The 22,399-nt window shown below is 37.0% G+C and overlaps 1 protein-coding gene across 9 annotated transcripts in view; it reads right to left on the minus strand.

Moving 5' to 3' along the window:
• Positions 1-22,399, minus strand: part of LOC126998752 (dynein axonemal heavy chain 3-like) — a 63,725-nt gene that overhangs the window by 13,602 nt on the left and 27,724 nt on the right. For 6 of the 9 annotated variants that reach the window (XR_007752981.1, XM_050860754.1, XM_050860755.1 and 3 more), the window contains 33 exons: positions 21,932-22,060; positions 21,416-21,617; positions 20,922-21,044; positions 20,468-20,578; positions 19,671-19,818; positions 18,013-18,173; positions 17,552-17,674; positions 17,138-17,290; positions 16,209-16,359; positions 15,780-15,876; positions 14,946-15,066; positions 14,264-14,502; positions 13,877-14,060; positions 13,367-13,552; positions 12,481-12,707; positions 12,115-12,289; positions 11,716-11,952; positions 11,149-11,388; positions 10,670-10,830; positions 9,930-10,070; positions 9,663-9,782; positions 8,833-8,998; positions 7,436-7,627; positions 6,287-6,480; positions 5,901-6,108; positions 5,130-5,275; positions 4,894-5,008; positions 3,351-3,552; positions 2,768-2,926; positions 2,526-2,674; positions 1,528-1,764; positions 1,104-1,295; positions 734-895 (listed from right to left, as the gene is read on the minus strand). Coding sequence is in view for 8 of the 9 variants with exons in the window: in XM_050860754.1 (XP_050716711.1) it covers positions 734-895; positions 1,104-1,295; positions 1,528-1,764; positions 2,526-2,674; positions 2,768-2,926; positions 3,351-3,552; positions 4,894-5,008; positions 5,130-5,275; positions 5,901-6,108; positions 6,287-6,480; positions 7,436-7,627; positions 8,833-8,998; positions 9,663-9,782; positions 9,930-10,070; positions 10,670-10,830; positions 11,149-11,388; positions 11,716-11,952; positions 12,115-12,289; positions 12,481-12,707; positions 13,367-13,552; positions 13,877-14,060; positions 14,264-14,502; positions 14,946-15,066; positions 15,780-15,876; positions 16,209-16,359; positions 17,138-17,290; positions 17,552-17,674; positions 18,013-18,173; positions 19,671-19,818; positions 20,468-20,578; positions 20,922-21,044; positions 21,416-21,617; positions 21,932-22,060 (5,551 nt within the window). In the remaining variant the exon portion in view is untranslated. The remainder of the gene's footprint in view (positions 1-733; positions 896-1,103; positions 1,296-1,527; positions 1,765-2,525; positions 2,675-2,767; positions 2,927-3,350; positions 3,553-4,893; positions 5,009-5,129; positions 5,276-5,900; positions 6,109-6,286; positions 6,481-7,435; positions 7,628-8,832; positions 8,999-9,662; positions 9,783-9,929; positions 10,071-10,669; positions 10,831-11,148; positions 11,389-11,715; positions 11,953-12,114; positions 12,290-12,480; positions 12,708-13,366; positions 13,553-13,876; positions 14,061-14,263; positions 14,503-14,945; positions 15,067-15,779; positions 15,877-16,208; positions 16,360-17,137; positions 17,291-17,551; positions 17,675-18,012; positions 18,174-19,670; positions 19,819-20,467; positions 20,579-20,921; positions 21,045-21,415; positions 21,618-21,931; positions 22,061-22,399) is intronic. The other 3 variants (XM_050860756.1, XM_050860758.1, XM_050860757.1) reach the window with 3 other exon arrangements.

Below are 22,399 nucleotides of genomic sequence, written 5' to 3' on the forward strand. Positions count from 1 at the left end.
GAGTCTGATTATGATAGTTAACCTGTCCGCTGCAATTGTCAGGGATTTGGCATTCACTGGTAGCCTGGTAACATATACTCCCAGGTCTTTCTCTGCCTCTGTGGTGGATAGTGGAGTGTTTCCCATGTGGTATTGATATGCTAGATATCCCCTTCCAAGGTGCAGGACTTTACATTTTCCTTTATTGAAGTGTAGCAGCCACTTTTTGTTTCATTCCTGTAGCTTGGGGATGTCTTCTTGTAGGAAATCCGCAGTCAAGGGGTTAAATTTAAGGGTTGGTTTTGGTATGTCTGTCAATTAGTGTCAGTTCACTTTTGCATGGAATCTCCGAGAAAATAGAAACCACATATTTTTGCAAAGCTTCTATCTGGTAAGGAGGAATATGTCAAAATGACTAAGTGATTAAACAGTTGCACAAAAGCCCTTGTTCCAGTTCTGTGAAATGTGAAAGAGCAGCCAGGTTAGGAGTGGAGGTTTTTGATATTCTCCCTGCCAATTGCTGTGGCATTTATCAGGAAAATTTCATAACGCATAAAAATGCATGAGTGTATATATTTCAGCAATTTTGCCAACAGAACTAGAATGCTGGGATCCCTATAGTGCTCTGCAGTTTGAATAATGTGCTTTCTTTTTATTAATCAAATAACAAACATTGATTTATTAGATAACTGTGACACAGATACAGATACAATTTAGTACTACATGACTAAGTTTCCTAAAGAACGATTCATACCTTAGCATGTTGTAGTCTCACACACAAAATAAAAGTGAAGAGAATCTTGTCTTTTTCAAAGAGCGAACGGCTGACAGAGAGGAACACGGCTCTGGTAAGATGGCTATTAAGTAGGCTGATCCTAGTATCCACATCCTGGCTAGGGGTTGCAGTCTTTGTGGACTGAAATCAACAAAATTCAAGAGAATGATTCATTCTATAATGTGGTAGCTATCACTGTGGAAATATAATTTACACATAAAATAGAGTAACCTCTAAAAATTATTGCTTATTTGAACTGCTTTTGAAAGTGTTGGAAACAAAAGCATAAAATTTTGAATTGTAAACAAATGGTGACAAGATATCTCATGGTCAGAAATCTCCAACATACCTGGAGGTAAAGAGCAATGAACCATCCAAGAGAGAACTGGTACATTGGCTCAACAGCAGCCAGGTCAGAGACACAGAAGAAGAGAACAGAGGCATGGGTGGCGACAGGCTGGTAAGCTCCACGCGCTGCATCAATTTCTAGCTCAGTTTCTTCAACGATTCGCTCTTTGGCAGTGATCTCCTGTGACAGCACCTGGAAGTTGAAAGCAAAATTATGGATTTCAAAACCTTGAAATATATTGATAAAACACATTAATAAATAAATAAACATATATATATATATATATATATATATATATATATATATATATATATATATATATATATATATATATATATATATATATATATATATATATATATATATATATATATATATATATATATATATATACACGCACACACACACAATTTATGATACTAACCCTACTAGAACTCATTACGTCAATTGCCTTCTCATCCTCTAATAAATTTTGACCTGCAGTGGATAGGACCTCGAGGATTTTTTCTTGAGTTTTTTGCAGAGCTCGGTGGTTGTTAGCCGATTCTATTAATAAGTGGTTCTTCTTTTCTTCCAGCTGTGGTCGTTCATGAGCCACCACCAACCCTAACAGCTGGTTCTCCAGACCCAAATGAGTGATGAGAAAGTTGATTATTACAACCTGAAAAAAGGGGACGTTATACCACAAGAGGAATATGTCTAAGTTATATGCCAACTGAAGAAAATTTCTGAAATGCATATCAATTCAGAATTAAGTCACCAATGATTTCTACTGACCAAGTGTCTGAAAGAGGGCTATTATTACCTCTGGAACACAATGTTTTTAAATTCCTTCCAAAATGCAAATCAAGGTAATTTTTTCATCTCTTAAAGAAGTAAAAAGTTTTATGCCTACGTAATTAGAGCTTGAATTTACACACCTTAAACCAAAACGTTCTAGATCAAATAGTTATTGACTTATGGCTTATCAGAGTAGAAAAATGATAGTGAAATCGAGGGAGGCAGTGAGGAAGAGTGGGGGTCACCCCCACTGCCTGGCAACAGACTGGGATCCTTCCTCTCACCTGTCCAACACTAGCTCTGATAGTTTGGATGAGATCTAAGTCTAGAAGATCTAGAAAAGTTTACAAAAGTGATATCATGAAATTAGTGATAAATGTTAGCAAGGGAAGGATTATGGCAAGTACTGTAAGTGGCTGGACAATGACTTCAAACTGACACTGGTGAGACAAATAATCTTTTACTTTGTCTTGGTAAGAAGTGTGAGAAAGAAATTAACCCACACAGGTGATGAAATCATTACAGTGATGGACAAGACACCTTTAATTTGGTATGTTATGCATGCCCTAAATTTCCAGGGAGGAAGCAATTTGGAAAAATTACCATCAATGTAAATACATGTATTTAGTATAAAACAATTACCTTAGTGGTAACCTGTGGGAGATAATGTGGGTTTCTCAGTCTGGTTGTGAGGTATAATCGAAAGTCACTGTGGTACTCAACATCAGCGTCTCCCAGCTTCACGTATTCCACCCCAAGTCGAGTAAAAGTCTGTTTCAGCAACACATTGTCTAAAAAAAGAAAGTATTAACCACTGACATTTTCTGTTCTCTATATTTGTAACAAAAGTGTTTATCAAATGAATGAACTATAATAATACTTGCCAAGTATAGGATCAAGTTCCTCTCCAACTCCCTCAATGAGCAAAGGCAGGCCTTTCTCCAGTGATTTCTCCAAGATGTTCATGAAGGCCGGGTTGGTCTGTTTTACTACCTGAAGTCCACTCTCTTTTTCCATATTCACCACCCACTTGTGCGCTTGGCCTACGAAATAAATACAAATAACAACAAAAATCTCATGAATTCACATGTAGAGGTTTATATCTTCATCAGCTATTACTTAAGGATAAAATCATGGGGTCACCAATTTTGAAAGGCTCAAATTTTTAACTGAATAACTTAAATCATGGATGAATAAAAGCTCTTTTGATCTCAAAATATATGCTGAGCATTAAATAAATTACTGAATGGTTTTAAGCATAAAAATAATAAAATGCTAGGAGTAGGAAAAAGTTTTGCAGTTGAATCAGATGCACAGCAGGTCAAAGCACCAAAGCAAAGTGGATGAACACAGTCCAGTGGCAATAGTCAGTGATGTTTAAGAAATAGGCTGGCAAGGCACATTATTGCATCAATGACAATTGTAAAATGCTTCCTGATGGCTGAAAAGGCTACACAAATTGCTTACCTTGAGGGTCAATCATGAGAGGCCACCGGCGGGACTGAGATACCACTATGGCATTATCAACTGAGAAGGAATCAACAGGAAGCCCATACAGATGCCAGGTGCGGCACTGGACATTGTCACCCAAAGTATTATACAGAGAAAATTTGGCACTGCAAGATATGCCCAGTTGTGAACACTTCTGGTGCCAATCATCCAAGCATTTCTGAAAAGAAAAATTGACTTCATGTAAGCCATTATAAAATTATTAACCCCTTGGATTTTATTACAAGAAGACATCACCAAGCTACAGGAGTGGAGCAAAAAGTGGCTGCTACAATTCAATGAAGAAAAATGTAAAGTCATGCACCTTGGGAGGGGATATCCAACATACCAATACCACACGGGTAACACTACACTATCCACCCCAGAGGCAGAGAAAGACCTGGGAGTATAATGTTACCAGGCTACCAGTGAAGGCGAAATCTGTGCCAATTGCAGCGTACGGGTTAAATAGAATAATAGATTTGAAATAAGTATCAATTTTATGTATTATGAAACTAGCAAAAATACATTACAGTTGGGAAAGGATAACTGTTCTATAAATAATAAACAGATTGCTTTGTTTTCTTGTCACTCTAAATCTTTTGAAACAATCCTTAATAGTAAAGTTCTTAAGCATCTATTAACTTTTAAACTTCTCTAATTACCAGTACAGATTCTGCAAGGGACATTCTATTCATAATCTATTCCTAACTGATTCCTGGTTATCCTTTTTTAGCTATTTAGATGAAGCTTTTACTGTTGCCTTAGACATTTCAGAAGCTTTTGACAGAATCTTGCACAAATCTTTGCTTTCTAAACTACACTCCTATGAATTCTCTCCCTCTCTCTGTACTTTTATTTCTTGTTTCCCTTCGGAGCAATTTATTTCCATTGCAGATGATGGTCAGGAGGGAATGAGGGATTTGTGTATAGTTAGCACATGGGTGGGGAAAGATAACCGCTAGAAATTATTTGGTAAGCAATGAGCTAATCATGATGTTTCCTTTTAAACTTCTGAGTTCAAGAAAGACAAAATGTTTGATGTAGAGGGAGGTACCTAAGTGTCACTGCCAAAATGGGGATACAAGTGTGGAAGGTGGTGTCATGTTGTCAGATTGAGAGTTGAGCTTTGAGGCACTGATGGTCAATAAATTCCCTATGGCCAAATCTAAAATAAGGGGAAGATCAGAAGTTAAGTGCTCTGTAGCATTAATACCAGGATGGTGCAACTCCTATTGGGATGGACATCTGGAAATTGACTGAACCATAGAGTAAAGTCATCAGAGAAAGAATGGATAGGAAAAAGGCTTGGGAAATAGAACTATTATCAATTAATTGTAGAGTGAGAATAGGTGACATATCAGGTCTCTGTCATCTTATAAATAAATCATCTAGAAAAGAAGTTCAAGTACAGAGATGGGTTTAAATTCCATAGGAGGGTACTACAGACACCAAAGATTTGTGCCAGATCTTGGTACACCTTTAGAAATTTTATCCTGATTACAATATATTTTCAAGATACCTGACGATACTCCACTGTGAAGGCTCCCAGGTAGGCAATGAAAGCAGCAGCAATCAGTACATCTCCCACCACATTCTCCAAGCTCTCACTCAGCGTCTGTGCCTCATTGCTCCACCTGAAACATATTTGACGGCCAGTACATTATCCTACACCTGTAGCCTATACCTCGCCTCATTAAGCCTCGGTATACCTTTAACATCTAAAGCAACGAGTGACAATTGATTTGGGATTCTTACCTTTCTCGTTCCCCCCCAAGGCCCCCAATTAGTCTCTCTGATCGGTCTCTCTTCTGTTCACATCTTACAATTGAATCTTCCAAGTCTTTCTTTTCTTTCTGCTTTTTGGTAAATTCGTCATTTAAGGCTTGAAGTTTGTCTGTTACCTGAAAAATACATGAGAGTAGTTTGATTGCAGCATGATAAAACAAAACTTTCCACACTAACTAACTTGGGTTTACATATTAAACCATCAAATGGCATCCCACACTGAGTAATTATTATTCATTCAATTAATTACTTTTTTGGTCTCACCTGATCCCATGTAGCTATCATTACAGATTAAGCTTAGCAGATCTTACATGTCCCTGTTTACTTTTTGTGTACTGCACTCTTAAGCAGTCACATTTTTACTGGTCTATCGGAGAAACTAATACTACGGTGAAAATCTCAAAATGCAGTGAGTGAAGATGACTCCACTTCCCTATGCCGTTCAGTTAACTCCTTGACTGTGGATTTCGTACAAGAAGACATAACCAAGCTACAGGAATAGAACAAAAAGTGGCTTCTACAATTCAATGAAGAAAAATGTAAAGTCATGCACCTTGGGAAGGGATATCCAGCATACCAGTACCACATGGGAAACACTTCACTATCCACCACAGAGGCAGAGAAAGACATGGGAGTATATGTTACCAGGCTGCCAGTGAAAGACAAATCCATGCCAATCACAGTGGATGGGTTAAGTGTCGAAAAAAAAAGAAAAAAAAAGTACAGATATTCAAGAATTACCTCACGAAGTTCCTTCCTCTTTTCTTCCAGCTTTTCATTCTGAAGAGCAAGTTCATGATTGGCTGCCTCCAATGCCTGTTTTTTAGGAGCCACAATCTTGATGACCTGATCGTACACCACCATGGCCCGCACCCACCGGCAGAGGCCTTCACATGCCATTGACACCATTCGAATCTTCTTGGGATCAAAATCTGGGTGAGAGTAGAACCTGGAGGGTATTTACAAAGAGGTTAGGATCAGACTGCAAACATGAATTTATTATTATAATTTGATGAACCATCTATGATAAATTATTAACTATATTTTTTTATCATATAAACAAATACAAATAATAAGTTACATTTTCTGGCAAAATATACGTTTCAAGTATTCATAGCATTTCTTACTTGGTGCGGACATGAGAAATAATCTTGGTTGGTATGTTTTCCTTGTCATATTGTAGAAGATTTTGCAAGAACTTCATGTCGCCTAAAAGCTTCTGTGATGGAGTCCAGAAATCTTCTACCATTTTACCTGAGCCACTTGCATCTGGCTTTCTCTCTGGCTTAAGATCCAGCATTACACACACTGCTTCCATTACCTGCCAAAATAAAATCATCTTTATGATCATAATCACTGTTTTGCATTGAGCTATCATGATTTTCTCAGTTGCATTTGTCACTGCACACAACAGATAATGTGATGAATTTACAATTGGCAAGCACTCTTTGGTAGCAATTAGTCACCAAATGCAAGATTTTACATCTCTCTCTCTCTCTCTCTCTCTCTCTCTCTCTCTCTCTCTCTCTCTCTCTCTCTCTCTCTCTCTCTCTCTCTCTCTCTCTCTCTCTCTCTCTCTCTCTCTCTCTCTCTCTCTCTCTCTCTCTCTCTCTCTCTCTCTCTCTCTCTCTCTCTCTCTCTCTCTCTCTCTCTCTCTCTCTCTCTCTCTCTCTCTCTCTCTCTCTCTCTCTCTCTCTCTCTCTCTCTCTCTCTCTCTCTCTCTCTCTCTCTCTCTCTCTCTCTCTCTCTCTCTCTCTCTCTCTCTCTCTCTCTCTCTCTCTCTCTCTCTCTCTCTCTCTCTCTCTCTCTCTCTCTCTCTCTCTCTCTCTCTCTCTCTCTCTCTCTCTCTCTCTCTCTCTCTCTCTCTCTCTCTCTCTCTCTCTCTCTCTCTCTCTCTCTCTCTCTCTCTCTCTCTCTCTCTCTCTCTCTCTCTCTCTCTCTCTCTCTCTCTCTCTCTCTCTCTCTCTCTCTCTCTCTCTCTCTCTCTCTCTCTCTCTCTCTCTCTCTCTCTCTCTCTCTCTCTCTCTCTCTCTCTCTCTCTCTCTCTCTCTCTCTCTCTCTCTCTCTCTCTATATATATATATATATATATATATATATATATATATGTGTGTGTGTGTGTAAAGATAGATATCTCTCTCTCTCTCTCTCTCTCTCTCTCTCTCTCTCTCTCTCTCTCTCTCTCTCTCTCTCTCTCTCTCTCTCTCTCTCTCTCTCTCTCTCTCTCTCTCTCTCTCTCTCTCTCTCTCTCTCTCTCTCTCTCTCTCTCTCTCTTACCAGCTTGACACCTGAAGGAGGGTTCTTCATGGCCTTGACCACTCTGATGTCATCCTGTTTCAGTGTGTTCAGAGCATCTGTGGCAGCGTTCAGAGCTGGCACTGCTTTGGCCAGTTCTTTTTCGCAGTCATCCTTGATGGCTTGGGCATCAGCAAATTTCTTGTTAGCTACAGCTTCATCTGCTGCTACTAGCTGAGATAAATTGACAGTCTTTGTTGAAAATATAATAATAGACAAATACTCAAATCTCACTTCATTTTGTAATACAATGTAAATAAATTATATCAATTATGTGGATGTTAAAATTTGAAAAGGAATTACTACAATCATTTTAACGTTTTTGAATTCTGCATGTGCATCCTCCACCTCCGTGGAGCAGTGGTCAGCGTGCCTGGTTACAACTCCGCGGGCCCGGGTTTGATTCCCGGCCCGGGCAATCAGCATGCAGCTCACCCAGCTGTTCATCCTCCCTTTTGGGCTGGGCAATAAATGGGTACCTGGAGAAACCTGAGGAAGGTAAACTGTGGGAATCCCAGATATGGCCTGTGTCCCATGGTAAACGGTTCTTACCTACCACAGGCTCAGAGGGCCAATGGTTCGGAGATGAGCACCACAGCCACGTGCAGCTACTTCTTTTATCATATATATATTTTTTTTTTTAACTAATACTGAAGGTCAATGCTTTTTGGTACAGGATGCAGAGTACTTTTTTTGTTTGTTTGCAGACCATGAATTTTTTTTAAAAAGCTAATATTTAATTTACTACATATTGTTACAGTATTATCACTACAAAACCAGCTTTTACTGAACCTTATTCAAAAAGCATATATAAATACCTAACATGGAATTATATATCATCAAAGAATATGAATGAAATGTTTCTGAAAGTGTAAGGAAGAGACATAGAGATCAAGGTGTCCTTCAGCCTCACTCACAATATACGCTCATCAACAGGAGTAACCTCAACCATAAATGGCTGCAGTTGGCGGCCTATGTCAACATATATACAATGAATTATTCATAACTAACTAACTAATGGGGAACATAAGCCCAGGGGTGCATTGCTTCACTCACTCGCTGGCGAGTGAGTGAAGCGATGAATTATTCATAAAAAAGTTTAATGTTTTTAATCCCTAGTGTGAACTTAAGAGATCTGAGACAGTGAAAATATGCAGATAAGAATCACTAGGATGCCATACTTCAAGTAATCAAATGAAATAAAAATTGCACTAATAAATCTGTATTTTTTTGGAGATTATTTTAAGTACATGACAATACTAAAAAAGAAAAAAAATAATGCAACCTGACATGACCCTTCTCTTCATCTCAAGTCACCACTGTGTGGATTAATGTCAAGGTTAAACTACTTGACTGACAAAAAAGTCAGGAATGCAAACCTCCTTCTTGCGCTCCACTTGTATGGTGTCCTGTTCAATCTTTATCATGAGTGCCTCGGTGTTGGCTGAAGTCTCCACTAGACGGGGCTGCAAAAGTTTTAGCTCTTCTTGTAACTCCGTGATGAGGTGTTTTGCTTCTTTCAGTTTCTCCAGACCAGTTACATACCTAGCAAAAGGAAATTAAGAGATTACAATGGGACCTAGTACAAGGATGAATGCTGCCATTTCATACCATTTTATACAATCATCTTGTATGAGGAGCTATAAAAGAAATATAAACCCAAAAAATAATGCTATTTTAAGTGAGCTGGCATCCAGGTCAGAACATTTCATGGAGCTGGTGCAGCGTATTTGCTGAATATTCAACAGCTTAACGTGTTATTGAATGCACAAACCATTTCAGCTGTTATTGTCATATATATATATATATATATATATATATATATATATATATATATATATATATATATATATATATATATATATATATATATATATATATATATATATATATATATATATATATATATATATATATATATATATATATATATATATATATATATATATATATATATATATATATATATATATATATTAGTCACATGGGCATTAACTTAGCTCCACATGAGGAGAGAGGAAGTCCAAAGCATTGGGAAGCAAGCTCCTACATAACTAGGGTTGTAAATTTTGGGGGAATTTTGAACTGGGAAACTTTTCATTGGAACTTTGGGGCCCAGAAAATTAACGGAAACTTTCCTTGGAATGTTTCTATTTTTTCCAGAAACTTTCCCACGCTATACATAACACATGAAGGAAGAAAGTCTTACCGGTCTCGGAGTGTAAGAATCTCCTCTTTCTTTTTCAAGAGAAGCTGTCGAAAAGTGAGCACCAATTCCAAATATGATGAGGATGTCACATAGTGCCTTCTCCGCAGTTGTTCAAGAAACCTGTAGAATAACTCTCTAATTACATTTTTTTTGCATAAAGTGACTATATTTTTAAGGTATGTCTGTTCTTATGATGTATCTTTGATATTCTCTAATATAATATACCCAAACAAGTCAGTGAAAGTGAACGTAAAAAAATATACTCACGTATTGGCTAGAGACTTTGCACTGTAGTGAAAATACTTGCAGGCGGCCACACACTGGCCGAGCAGAGGTGCTTCAAACTGAACAACCTGCAGGAGTGATGTTGCCACCATTTCCAAAGCTTCTTCTGGCCAGTTAGTGAACCTGTCAATATGTAATTTGACTACATTTTTTTATATCACCCAAAACATTACCTCAAACTAAAATAAATAGCATACAAAATGGATTTGCATGCTAGGCCAGCAGGGGGCCACTTTACCTCACCCATGCTGAGGCACCATCCATGGAAATTCCTCCAGGCAAGTCTCAATGAAGGTCACATTCTCACATGAAGTAATTTGTTGCAGGAGCCACCAACCTACTCCAGCCACAAGTTTTGTATGCCCCCCTTTGCTGACTGGACACAAAACATTCTATCAATACCCCCATGGTAAGATTTTATGAGAACTAATTGAGCTCCTTCTCTATTTTCATGCCATTAAATTAATCAAATCCATGTTGACCCAGTCCCTCACCAGTTCCTCTGCATCTGGAGGTAGGTGCTTTGTTGGTCACAAGACATATTCTATATAGAAGACCCAAGGTTCATTGCCACATAAGCAGTATGAAATTGGACTGCAGTTTATAAAATAGTAAAATAATGAAAAAGTAGGGATGTATATTAAGGCTTGAAACAATTTAGACTATCTTTTTTACTTTTCACGAATAAGTTTTTGCAATATTCTGAGGTAAAGATCACTCACCAGTTAATAGTACAGCAGTTGACCAAAGAAGGGAACATGCGCAGGCTGTTATTGAACATGTGGCCCAGTGGGGAGAGTGAGATCACAAGGTGCAGGTTGGCCTTGACTCTCTCAGTAAAAAATTCAAGAAGTGCTCCCGGAGACATGTCATTCTTCTTACCCTGCCAGAACAGAGAAAAGGAATTGAAAATAATGACAATAACTAATGTTAGATGAAAAGCAAGTATAGAAACGTATTTTTATATTTACACTGGAGTGATACTGGAGTAGTACTCATGGATGAAATGTTACATATCAAACTGTTGTTGGACTTAATGAGGTGAGCAGCCTTGGCAAACAACAAAAAGTGTTTAAGGGTAATCATGCATTTTGCTGAAGGGGAAAGCCAAAAATACACTGTTCAATTATCTTGTTTTCATTCTGAGGATAGAGTAATCAAGCTGATCACTTTAACGCACACACAACTCTTTCTTGCTCACCGCATCAATAGCTACAGACTGCATCTTTTCCAAGATTTCAGTTTTTTCTTCACTGCTGTATAAGTTTGGAAGGTCACCAGAATTAATCAAGGTATTTACATCCTCAATGAAGCTTTCATCTTTAACCTGTGCATCAGTTAACAAGAACACCGTTGATCGGCCATCTCCTCCAGCTGCCATTAATACTTTTTTGATGTCATCCCGCCATTCTTTAACTCCATATGTCTTAGTCACTTGAATCTGCCAATAAAATAATTATCAAGATAAAGGGGTTGTGGAATTCCTGTTGGCAGGGTTTTGAGTTTAATATCATTAATGTTTATATATATATATATATATATATATATATATATATATATATATATATATATATATATATAGAGAGAGAGAGAGAGAGAGAGAGAGAGATAATAAAAATATATCATCAGTTCAAATATAAAAAAAGGTGAGATATTATCAGTGTGAACCACTGTTTGAACATTACATAATTTATTATTTTTATGTCAATCATATAATTAAAAAATACAACTTTATAGGGAACAAGACATTGGAAGCAAACAACCACACCTGAAAGAATTCTTGTTTGGCCATAAAGGCAGCAAGCTTGGCAGCACTCTGGCGGCCAGAGCCGGCAAGGCCGATCAGCAGGGCGTGGCCAGAGTGCTGCTGGAGCACCCTGCTGATGCGAGACACATGCTGGATGAGGTAGTGGAAGAGAACCAACGAGAGCTGGGATTTACTCTCCAGATTGTATTCTTGAAGATATTTTTCCATCACTTGCTGAAGTTTCTTCATGTCTTGTATCTGAAAAAATTAAATAAATAAATAAACAACTAAATTATGAATATCCACACACACATGTGCATATGTGTGTGTGTGTGGGATAGTCTATGTATAAATTTCCTTATGTATCATTAGGATTTCAATTGTTATATTATATGATGGCTTTAATTAACTGCTACTCACCTCATCATACACAGGATTTTCTGCCTCTGGAATCATGTAATTGCCAAAGATCAAATTATTCAGGTGATGAAGCTGCAGGTCCTCTTCTTCCTCAACTAAGTTGACCAAGACATCTTTCATATTACAATGAAATGCTTTCAGGCAAATTTCCTGCACCAGCATGAAGTACTTCTGTCTGGAATAAGGATCTGTAATTAAGACCTAAATAGCTTTTATACTTTTGCATTCACTTTTTACAAGTAACAAACTATTTGCATATATGAATATATATATTAATATGTACACACACACACACACACACATACAGATTAATTCTCCTTTTATTCTGCTCTTATGGTCATTTAGTTTATTGTAGAGTGGTGTTACCTGTCATGGCCATCACAGAGACGATCATGGAAAACACGAATAGTTTCATGAAGCCAGAGTCTGATGAGTTTTTCAACAGAAGTGAGACATTCATTGGGTACCAAAAGAATTCCACACATTACTCGTGAGAAGTCTCTCAAATTGAAAACATAGTGGCGTTTGGCTGGTGTGGGGAGGAAGCTGGAGACAGTCCGTCTGTACACCTCGCGGGTGGCCTCTACAACAGTCTAATAAAAGATAAAATTAAACCACATTAAATTGTCAGTAAAAATGTACTGTAGGAAATTTAATACTAAACAAGTCATAAGCAAATGAGGATGTAAGGAGACCAGGATAACATTATAACAAAGAATCAGACATGGAATATAGTAATGAGCATCAGTAATAGTAATGGAATATCACACTTTCTTGAAAGTAACAATAATATCAATACTAGCAATAGAAATCAAAGTGTACTCTCTTAGTAATAGTAATATTAACAACAGACAAAGAAGAATATATTTTTTCGGTTAAATACTTTTGAGTCATTTTAACTTTTTTCTTACAATCAGTGAATGATTTTCATATTAATCAAATATTAGTTTGATACAAATAGGAGGCTTTTGATTCACTTTCTACACCCACACCCACACCCACATTCCTTGTTTTAACAGGATTACACAAACACAATTTCCACAAAATTTGATGGTAAAATGTGTTTTGGGTAGATTGCTCAGCCTTAGCAAAAGATTGTGGTCTCTGAACATTCTTCTTTTCTTACTTCAACACATTATTCAGTAATTTAGAGTCCATGAAATTTTTGACAACTCTCAAACTCTGTACTAAAGAAATTATTACATGTGATATATCATTTATTATTAACTCTTAATGCCAAAATCATGCATACCTTGCTAAGTTGCTGGATGGCTGCATCCTCTTGACTGCTAAAGTGCCACGACATAATTGATCCAAATATTTTGTCCAGTGTTTCATCATCAAAAGTATCTAAATAGATAACATTAAGGTGACGCGTGAATCTTCCACATATGTTACTCCGGTCAGCACTCGGTGGCATCATAGCACCTATGAAAAGCTGGAATAAAGAAAACTACTCTAGAGCATTCCAGTGTCAGAAAAAATAAACAATAAAACAAACACATTTTTTTTCACATAATTGTTTTTGTAAAAAATATCTAAACGATAACTTCTGCGAGTTATGTAACTAGGATGGTCTCATTAACAGCATTTTCATTTGTTCTCTGCTGATAACTTTGTGTCCTGTCTGTCCACTGATGGCTCAGACTGACAGCAGTTTTTCAGTCTTCTGATTTGTCACTTATTTTATGTGTGTGTTTTATTTGTGTGTATAAATAAAATGCTATGATTGTTTAAAATAATTAAATAAGTCATTACTTACTGAGTCTACAAGCTCAATCTTGGAAGAATCCTTCTTGTCATAGAAATGGTGATGATCCAACCACTGTCTGAGAAATTCAATTGGTGGCTGGGCACCATAAGCTTCTTTTTTGGGTAGGTTGACATCATCAATAAATACCACATATTTCCTTCCCATTGCTGGGCCGTACACTCCCTTTCTTCGCCTGAAAGAGTAAACAGTGCTCAGTTGTCTTCCTAAAACTTATTTCTATTGACGAAGTCTACCAGTTCATATAAAATACACTGAAACATTAGTAAACAAATAGTTGGGTTACATATGGTTAACGACAACACTTCAACAGTTTTAAACATGCTATTTCTTATCTACCTTACAAAATTTTTTTTAACCAAATAAAGCTTATCTCACCTATCTACTTTGGACATAATGATGTCTTGAGCCTGGCCAGCAGTAGTTCTGGCTGAGAAATGGAATGCATTTATGATGAATTTGTCTCTGGGAAGGTCATTAAGGGTAGAATTTGTGACAGCAGTCTTGCCAGTGCCAGAGGGTCCAAGCAACAGCATGGGCACGTCATGGTAGAGGCAGTTCCTTAAGAAATAGTCCTGGCGTGCAGTCTCTGCTGTAGGGATCAACAACTGGGATACCTGAGAAAATTTAATTCATAGAGTAGTCATATTAAAGTAAATAGGTATTGGCATTCTTAACTGAGCCACAATGTGCTTGAAAAAAAAAAAAAATGGAGAAACATACATACAATAAGAAATCTTTTAGTCAGGGTATGTTCTTGACAATGAATATCAGAGCAGTGTTACTGAGAAACTGTGATCAAAATGCAGTAGAAATGTATATCCTCATATGACTCAATTCTTCTTTATATTTTTCTATTTTGAGAGTAGAGGAGGCAGCTCGGGAGCAAACAAAGAAAAAGAAAACAGAAAAGTCCTTTTATAGCCCAGCTCCCACAAAAAGGAGGACAGCTACAATAGGTGAAGGGGAGGGTCAGATTCCATTAGAAAAGTATCTTGACTGTAAAAATAATTAATTACATTTTTTGTTCAGGCAACTACAAATATACAGGAGTCCAAACCTTCGCATCTGTAGGAATGACAAAATCGTTTTGGTTGATAGAGTCATGCCATGAGACCCACCGTTGCCTCTCCTTCTCATACATGAAGTCATACATCAGACCACTTTCAGGAGGCAGCATGCTGGAAAAAATATAGAAAAATATTCATATTTTTTTTACCTCAGATTTTAGCACTAAAATTAACTAATGAGATTTCCTACGTAAATTTAAGATATGAATGTTAAGTGAAAAATCACACACACACACACACACACACACACACACACACACATATGCTTAAATTATGCAGACATTCTACTCCTGCATGCCCTACCACTTTCTTGTAGTAATATACTTTTGTTCTTTATGCTAAGTTTACATGGCTTACACAGAACACCAAAAGTTTGCTTGTTTCTCCCTTTATGGATGTCCACCCTAACTGACTGATATCTGCTCAAAATCAATAAAACCTTTAAGTGTGCTTTAATTATCAAAAAGTGCAACCCCCTCCTCCAATTCCATCTTTAAGAAACCTCTGGTAATCAGCTATTTCAAATTCCAACAAGAAATTTTTACTTGAAATGTCTACCCATGTCTGTGATCGTTACAAAGTTTATTTCTTATGAATGCTTTTTCCCTCAGTGTATCCATCCTTTTTTCTGAGACTTCTTGTGATAGTGTAATAAGACTTTATTCCACCTTTTTTCACACCCATGCAATTGATGAAATGCGATATGTATAAGATGTTAAAGATTGGTAGAAGTCATACTGAGGTGGGAGCAATTGATATTGTTTTAATAGTGTTAAGTCCATATACAATACTGAATGTACGTCAAATTAAATGTCAATAGTTACCTTTTTGAAAGTTTGAAACATTCTGGTTTTGGGGCATCTTCCACCTTGTCCTGAAGTATCTTCCTGAAGAACTGGTCAAACAAACAACGACTGCGACCTGCCATTAAATGATATATACATAAGGATTTTTCGATACATATATACAGTTAAACTATCTGTTTGATTGGACTGTTTGGCTTTTCCTGGTGCCTTCCTTTAACATGCCTGTGTACTATACTGGAATTTAAAGGATGGACCTTTTAAGGATTTAAAAAATGCTGTCAATTCAGTTTTACTTTATTGCAGCAACCTGAACTCTGCATCCTCACAAATAGCCATAGTTTTACCTACTGCCAACTTCTACCATTAATCTCATGGGCTAAATTTAATCATATCTTGTTTTTTCTGTGAGCATAAAAAAAAGAAAAAAAGTCATGTATAAGTACTCACTTGTAATAAGAGATCCAAGTGACCACGGCAGAACAAAGGTGACAAGGTGCTGCAGGAGGGAGGTTAACTTGTCTTCTGAAATCTTTGGTCCTAGAGGCTTATCAGCTTCCCTCACCTCATCAAGATGTGCATCCAGTAATCTAATAAAAGACTTAAGTAAAGAAAAGAAAACTATTTACTATGATGCCAAACAAACAATCAGTATTTATATGATTAGAATTAAGGACAAGGCGTGAACATTTCAATCCAAGTATGAAAGAATAATAAAGAGACAAAGGAAAATGGAAGGAAGGATAATCAAGATTATAATGAGCTGTACAAATGTTACAATAGTGTTTAACAAAATATCACCAAATAATGTAGTTCTGGCAACCTTGGCTTGTGCCTCTTAAAACATCAACATGAAGTAGGTCCAAACAGCAAGGATATGTGCATTAAAGCTAGGCTTCTTGAGGAGAACAATTTGTAAAAAAGATAGTGTAATAAGTGATGCAGAGGGAGGAAGATATGCAATATGGATGTGAGATCAGGAGGTATATAATGGGAAGCAATGCAGTAGATAAATAAAAGTTAATTGAGGCAGTCAGGAAATGTTATGAAATTCTTGAATTTTGATACTGTGAGAAGAGTTTATGAATCAAATAGGACAAGAGATAGCAGAGACAATCAGTAAGGTGGACCTGAAGAATTCAGAAGTATTTCAAAGAGAGGGAACTGATGTATCGATGCTGTAAATGAAAAGTTTAAACACTGAGAACTGGAAAATAATCAGCAACATGCATTATCCCAGCAGGAGTTTCCAAAGAGGACAGAGTCAAAGCAATAGGAAAGTAGATAGCAGAAATATACATATAAATATAAGAAGATACAGTGAGAAAAAAGTTAATGAATTTCTTGCCCATTTCATAATCTTTCAGCGATGTTTTCACCTGGAAAAGATGAAGTTCGGATGTCTGGATCATGAATCTGCACTTGCTCATCACAAAGTCAAAGAGAGGAGGAAGGAGCCACTCTATCACTTGGTCCAGCATCTGCTTCACCTCTGGCTTAACAGCTCCAGGAAGGCTTTCCAGATAGGAGTCCTGAAAAGAATAAATACTAGGCATATAGTTGGGTCCACTGGAATATGAAATAAACATAAAACTTCTATTTAATGTAAACAATAAGACATCACTCAGACCAATTCAGACATCAATACCCCTTTCCTCAATACTTTCTTTTTTCCATCAAGTCGCTTTCCACCGTGAAAACTTGTTGCCGTATATGTCCCAATTAGATCAAGATTAACTTTATAAATATTCTTTTTGCATCATGGTGACAATATTTATACAATACCATTTTACCTTAAGTGGCCTCCATCCAAGCTCTTTACTCTCCATATAGATCATGCCACATCGTGATACAGTGGCTGGTGACGCTTCTTCCAGGTCACAAGTCTCAAAGATCACACTCATTTTTCCTGGCATCTAGAATATACAAAAAAATATGTCCAAGAACCATCATGATCAGACTATCCTTCATGAAAGCCAGCAATGCATCAAATATTCAGCAACTATATCAGGGCAGGAGGAAATATTTCTCTCTACAGATTTGACTAAAATTAAAATGTATGATAAATGTGAACACTAATAGTTTCTTCTACATTTATGTAAAAAAATAAGCCATGATGTTCCTTGCAACAGTTCATGAAGTGGTATGGTTAAGTACAAAATGCACAACAAACTATACCATATGATTGGTGCCTTCTAAACCCAGTTATATTAGACAAATGCTCAACAGTCTTGTGATTTAACCTTCCTCTTACCTGAATAATTTCCCCGGACATCAAACACAGCTTCTTATTATCGTCAAGTACTGTGTTGAGGTTCTCCACCCAGACAGCATCAATGGGCCCATCAAGCACCAACCATCTCCTCTCGTCACCTCCAGAAACTGCCATCTCCCGGAAAGTCTTGGCCAACACTCCTGGTTAAATTTTTGCTTTTATTTACCACTATGATAATTTTTCAACCCATCTGCTGTGATTGGCATGGATTTTGCCTTCACTTGTACCCTGGTAACATATAGTCCCAGGTCTTTTTCAGCCTCTGTGGTGGATAGTGGAGTGTTTCCCATGTGATATTGGTATGCTGGATATCCCCTCCCAAGGTGCATGACTTTACATTTTTCTTCATTGAATTGTAGCAGCCACTTTTTGTTCCATTCCTGTAGTTGGTGATGTCTTTTTGTAGGAAATCTGCAGTTAAGGGGTTACAGGTATTTGTAAGAGGAATCTCCTAATAGAAACAAAACAACTATGAAAACGAAAAGGGAGAGGTTTCAATAGCAACTTTACTGTCCTCTCTCTGATACAGATGCCAACTGTAAACAAAGGTCTAATATTGTTTGTTGTGGAGTACAAATTACGTATACATGTGTCCGGTAACTCTATTCAAACAGTGCTTCTTGATGGGGTTGTTCACTTCATGAGCTCCTCTCCTTTAATTGACTATTTTCACAGCATCTTGCAGTATGATGCAATGTTGCTTCCATTTCTATCTCTAATTTTGGTTTTAGTGTTGTTTGCTATGAGCTTACTTACTATATGCATGTTTTGCTAAATTTTTGTTTAGAGGTCACTCAGATTTTATGGAAAAACTATTTTTGATGAAATGTTTTGATCTGTCAATAAAGAATCTGATGACCATGTCCCTCACAAACTTATATTACAATTACTGGTCAGCAGTCTTTTCTTGTTAACCCCTTGACTACAGATTTCCTACAAGAAGACATCACCAAGCTACAGGAATGGAACAAAGAGTGGCTGCTACAATTCAATGAAGAAAAATGTAAAGTCATGCACCTAGGGCAGGGATATCCAGCATACCAGTACCACATGGGAAACACTCCACTATCCACCACAGAGGCTGAGAAAGACCTGGGACTATGTGTTACCAGGCTACCAGTGAAGGCAAAATCTGTGCCAATCACATTGGATGGGTTAAAAAGGGACATGATATAAAGTACCTCCATTTTTTAGATGCACAATATAATTGATATTGGGTTGAAATGAATCATGTTTCTTTATCATATTGGTCACTGTCATGATCATCAACATTTTGGATCTCAGTAGCAAGCAGGAAATCATCTGAATAAAGTAAGAGTAAGTTGAGAGCACATGCCATAGCTGTTTGTAGTGGCAGTGCTCATTTCCATCCATTTGAGCCTATGGTGGGAGAAAACCCATTAGCCCCAAAACACAGGGCCAGTGTAACATATGGGTTATCAGAGTTTTCCTTCCCCAGGTTTCCCTGGGTACCCATTTATCGACCATCCCGAAAGGAAGGTTGAATAACTGTAACTGGGCAGACTGCACACTGACCATCCAGGCCAGGATTCAAACCAAGGCCTGCAGATTTGTAGTTAAGGATGCTAATTACAGCACCGCGGAGGCACATAAAGTGGTACACTGTATAAACTCACCATCTGACCATTCATGAGAGAAGGGGTCATAGGCACCATACAGTTGACCCAAGGTAATTGCTTTTGGGTTTATGATCTTGTACTGCACGCCCTGCTCTTCACCTGTTTTGTTCTCTCGTCCAACCTTTTCGAGGGCCGATGCAAGCCCCTGTAAAAATAAACATGTGTTGATTATTAAAATTATTAATAACTTCTTTTCACATTTTACAATTTTAGTGTAATCAAACTGACAATCCCATAATTATTTTTTCATTGTTTGAAAATACTATAATACCCTTGAAAATTTTGAGCTATTTGTATTCAAAATTCATTTCCATATTTATTATGTCAAAGTCATACTCATTAGGCATCAGATATTTCTTTTTCTTTCCTCTCTTGGAGATTCCTTTTAAGCACTGCTGAAGCTCTATGTAATTGCATAAATATAAAAATAAATCTTGATTGTTATCAGTGACCCCTATAGCTTTTTGCAGTCAGGGTAGAAACTTTAAAAGATCATGTCATGAGTCTGATGAGTGTGCCAGGCAAGAAAAGATCCATCTGCACCATCCCTTTCAGCTGCCTCATAAAACAAGCAGTCAAACACAAAGACAGGTATTGTTAATGTCCGTGCCTCAAGTATTAATTATGATTAGCAAACCACAAAAATTACCCTGAAGTTTTTCATATATGCACATATTGCAATTATTAATACAAACACATATGTAACTGAATCATTTACCCTGTTTGTTTTTCTTTTTTATCAATATTTATTTGAATATTTTTACACTAATAAACACAATAAAATGGAAGCATACCTGGTAGGCTTTAGTTTTGCCACTTAGGGGTTCCCCAACAACCATGACACCATGCCGAACTAGAACCATATTGTACAGCTGTACCATCTTATCCCTGAACCATGGAACATACTGCAATATGATTGGAGAATAGTATAATGCATTTAGTCAAAGCAAGATGGTGCCCCTATAAAACACTTGCCTATGCCATATCAGGCTGGGGCCAACCAACAACCACCCCCGGGAGGGAGTTCCCGTGAGGGAGCAGGGCATCGGAGATATAGATAGACAGTTTGAAACATTACATTCGTGAACAATAAACTTACCATTTCATCCTAATTATGATGGTCTTACAAAAGTACAAGGCAAATGAAGTGGGATTTAGCTATGAACATAGAAATTTAACATAATCTTATTGTTGCATGAGTGAGCATCTGTGAAATTTCAGAGGAAAACACTAAAGTAATTGCCCCACCTGAAGGTTGTTCTCTGCAAGAGTGTTCTTTATGGCAGTTTCCAATGTCTGGTCTGCAGTAATGACATTGTCCTTTTCAGAAGGAAACAGGTCCTGTACAATGCCATCAAAGAGTGGTATATCCTGTTGGAAATAAGACAAAATATATTCTAATTATCTTTAATTTACAACTATATTCATTTTAAATGACATTTGTAAAAAGAAAATATTTAAGGAAATGCTACATGCATAATAGATTTTTGTCTGAATCTCGAATGAATCAATAAACTTTCCTGTGAGAAAAAATACTGATCTATAGTTGGATATTTCATGTCAACATAAAGAAAAAAATTCTCTCTCTCTCTCTCATATGGAAATGCACTGATATTTTCCCTCACACAATTTTTTTTAGCCTTGAGGTCCTTGCATTGTTTCTATAATAAAGGAAACATTCTTAAGAAAAGAAACAGCTATACAAAACTATGCACAGAACTCTGTTACAGCAAAAAAACTACCTGGGCGATAAATTTGGGCAAATTTATGTCTGCGATAGCTCTTCGAATAACTTGAGCTTCAGACATGTCAGGCATGAGAAGGCGGAGGTTGCTGGCTGCCTGCAAAACTGCCTTTACTGCTCGCATTCCATAGTCATAATGGTGCTGAGTTGAGAGCTGCTCCGAACACAGGCGATATGTGTGGATGATTTTTCGTGCTAAACTGGAAATTTTAAAATATCATATCAGCACATCAGAAAGAAGATCTTTTAAAAATTAAATAATATGGTGATAATAAACTGGACCCATTAAAAGCAAGTTATTCCATTACTATCAGTGATGATAAACTAGTGTCTATCTATCTATCTATCTAAATATACAAAATAAAATGAGAAAACTTTATAGGAATCTCAATTAGGCTACATGTTCTCATCATGAAACTGTTGTATATAAAAGTACATAAAATATCATATATGGTCTTCATAAACTAGACTGTATTTATGATAAGCATATCAAGAAAGGTCAAGAGAGAGTAACCTGTCAGCCTCGATGAACCCCATGGAAAAAAGTACAATCCTTGCAATCATGATGTAGTCTGGCACCATCATGGCCACTGAACGGAAGAGCACCTTGAGACTGTCTGGTAATTCCCTTCTGCCAGCATACCTGTGGAAACATAAAGGTGATGGTGTTGAATTACAGATCGGTAGCAATATTGAATGGTTAGGACGTAGTGGTATAATAATAAACTGAAAAGCAAAAACAAAAGAAATATAAAAAATTTACAAATATATTACACAGGAAAAAAAATATGAAATTCTAAAAAGGCTTAAAGGAAAATGCTAGTTCAGTCTGTACACTTGTGATGTATCATAGCACCAGAAAAATCTGCCATTGTATGTAAGAGTGGTGAGAGAAATGCTGAATCAGTGAACAAAGTTACCATGACCCTCCCATACAATCAGTGGATCATGAATTGAGGCATGGGGTTGATCATGACAACAT

The sequence above is a fragment of the Eriocheir sinensis genome, chromosome 15 (assembly GCF_024679095.1).
Source record: "Eriocheir sinensis breed Jianghai 21 chromosome 15, ASM2467909v1, whole genome shotgun sequence".
NCBI lineage: Eukaryota > Metazoa > Arthropoda > Malacostraca > Decapoda > Varunidae > Eriocheir > Eriocheir sinensis.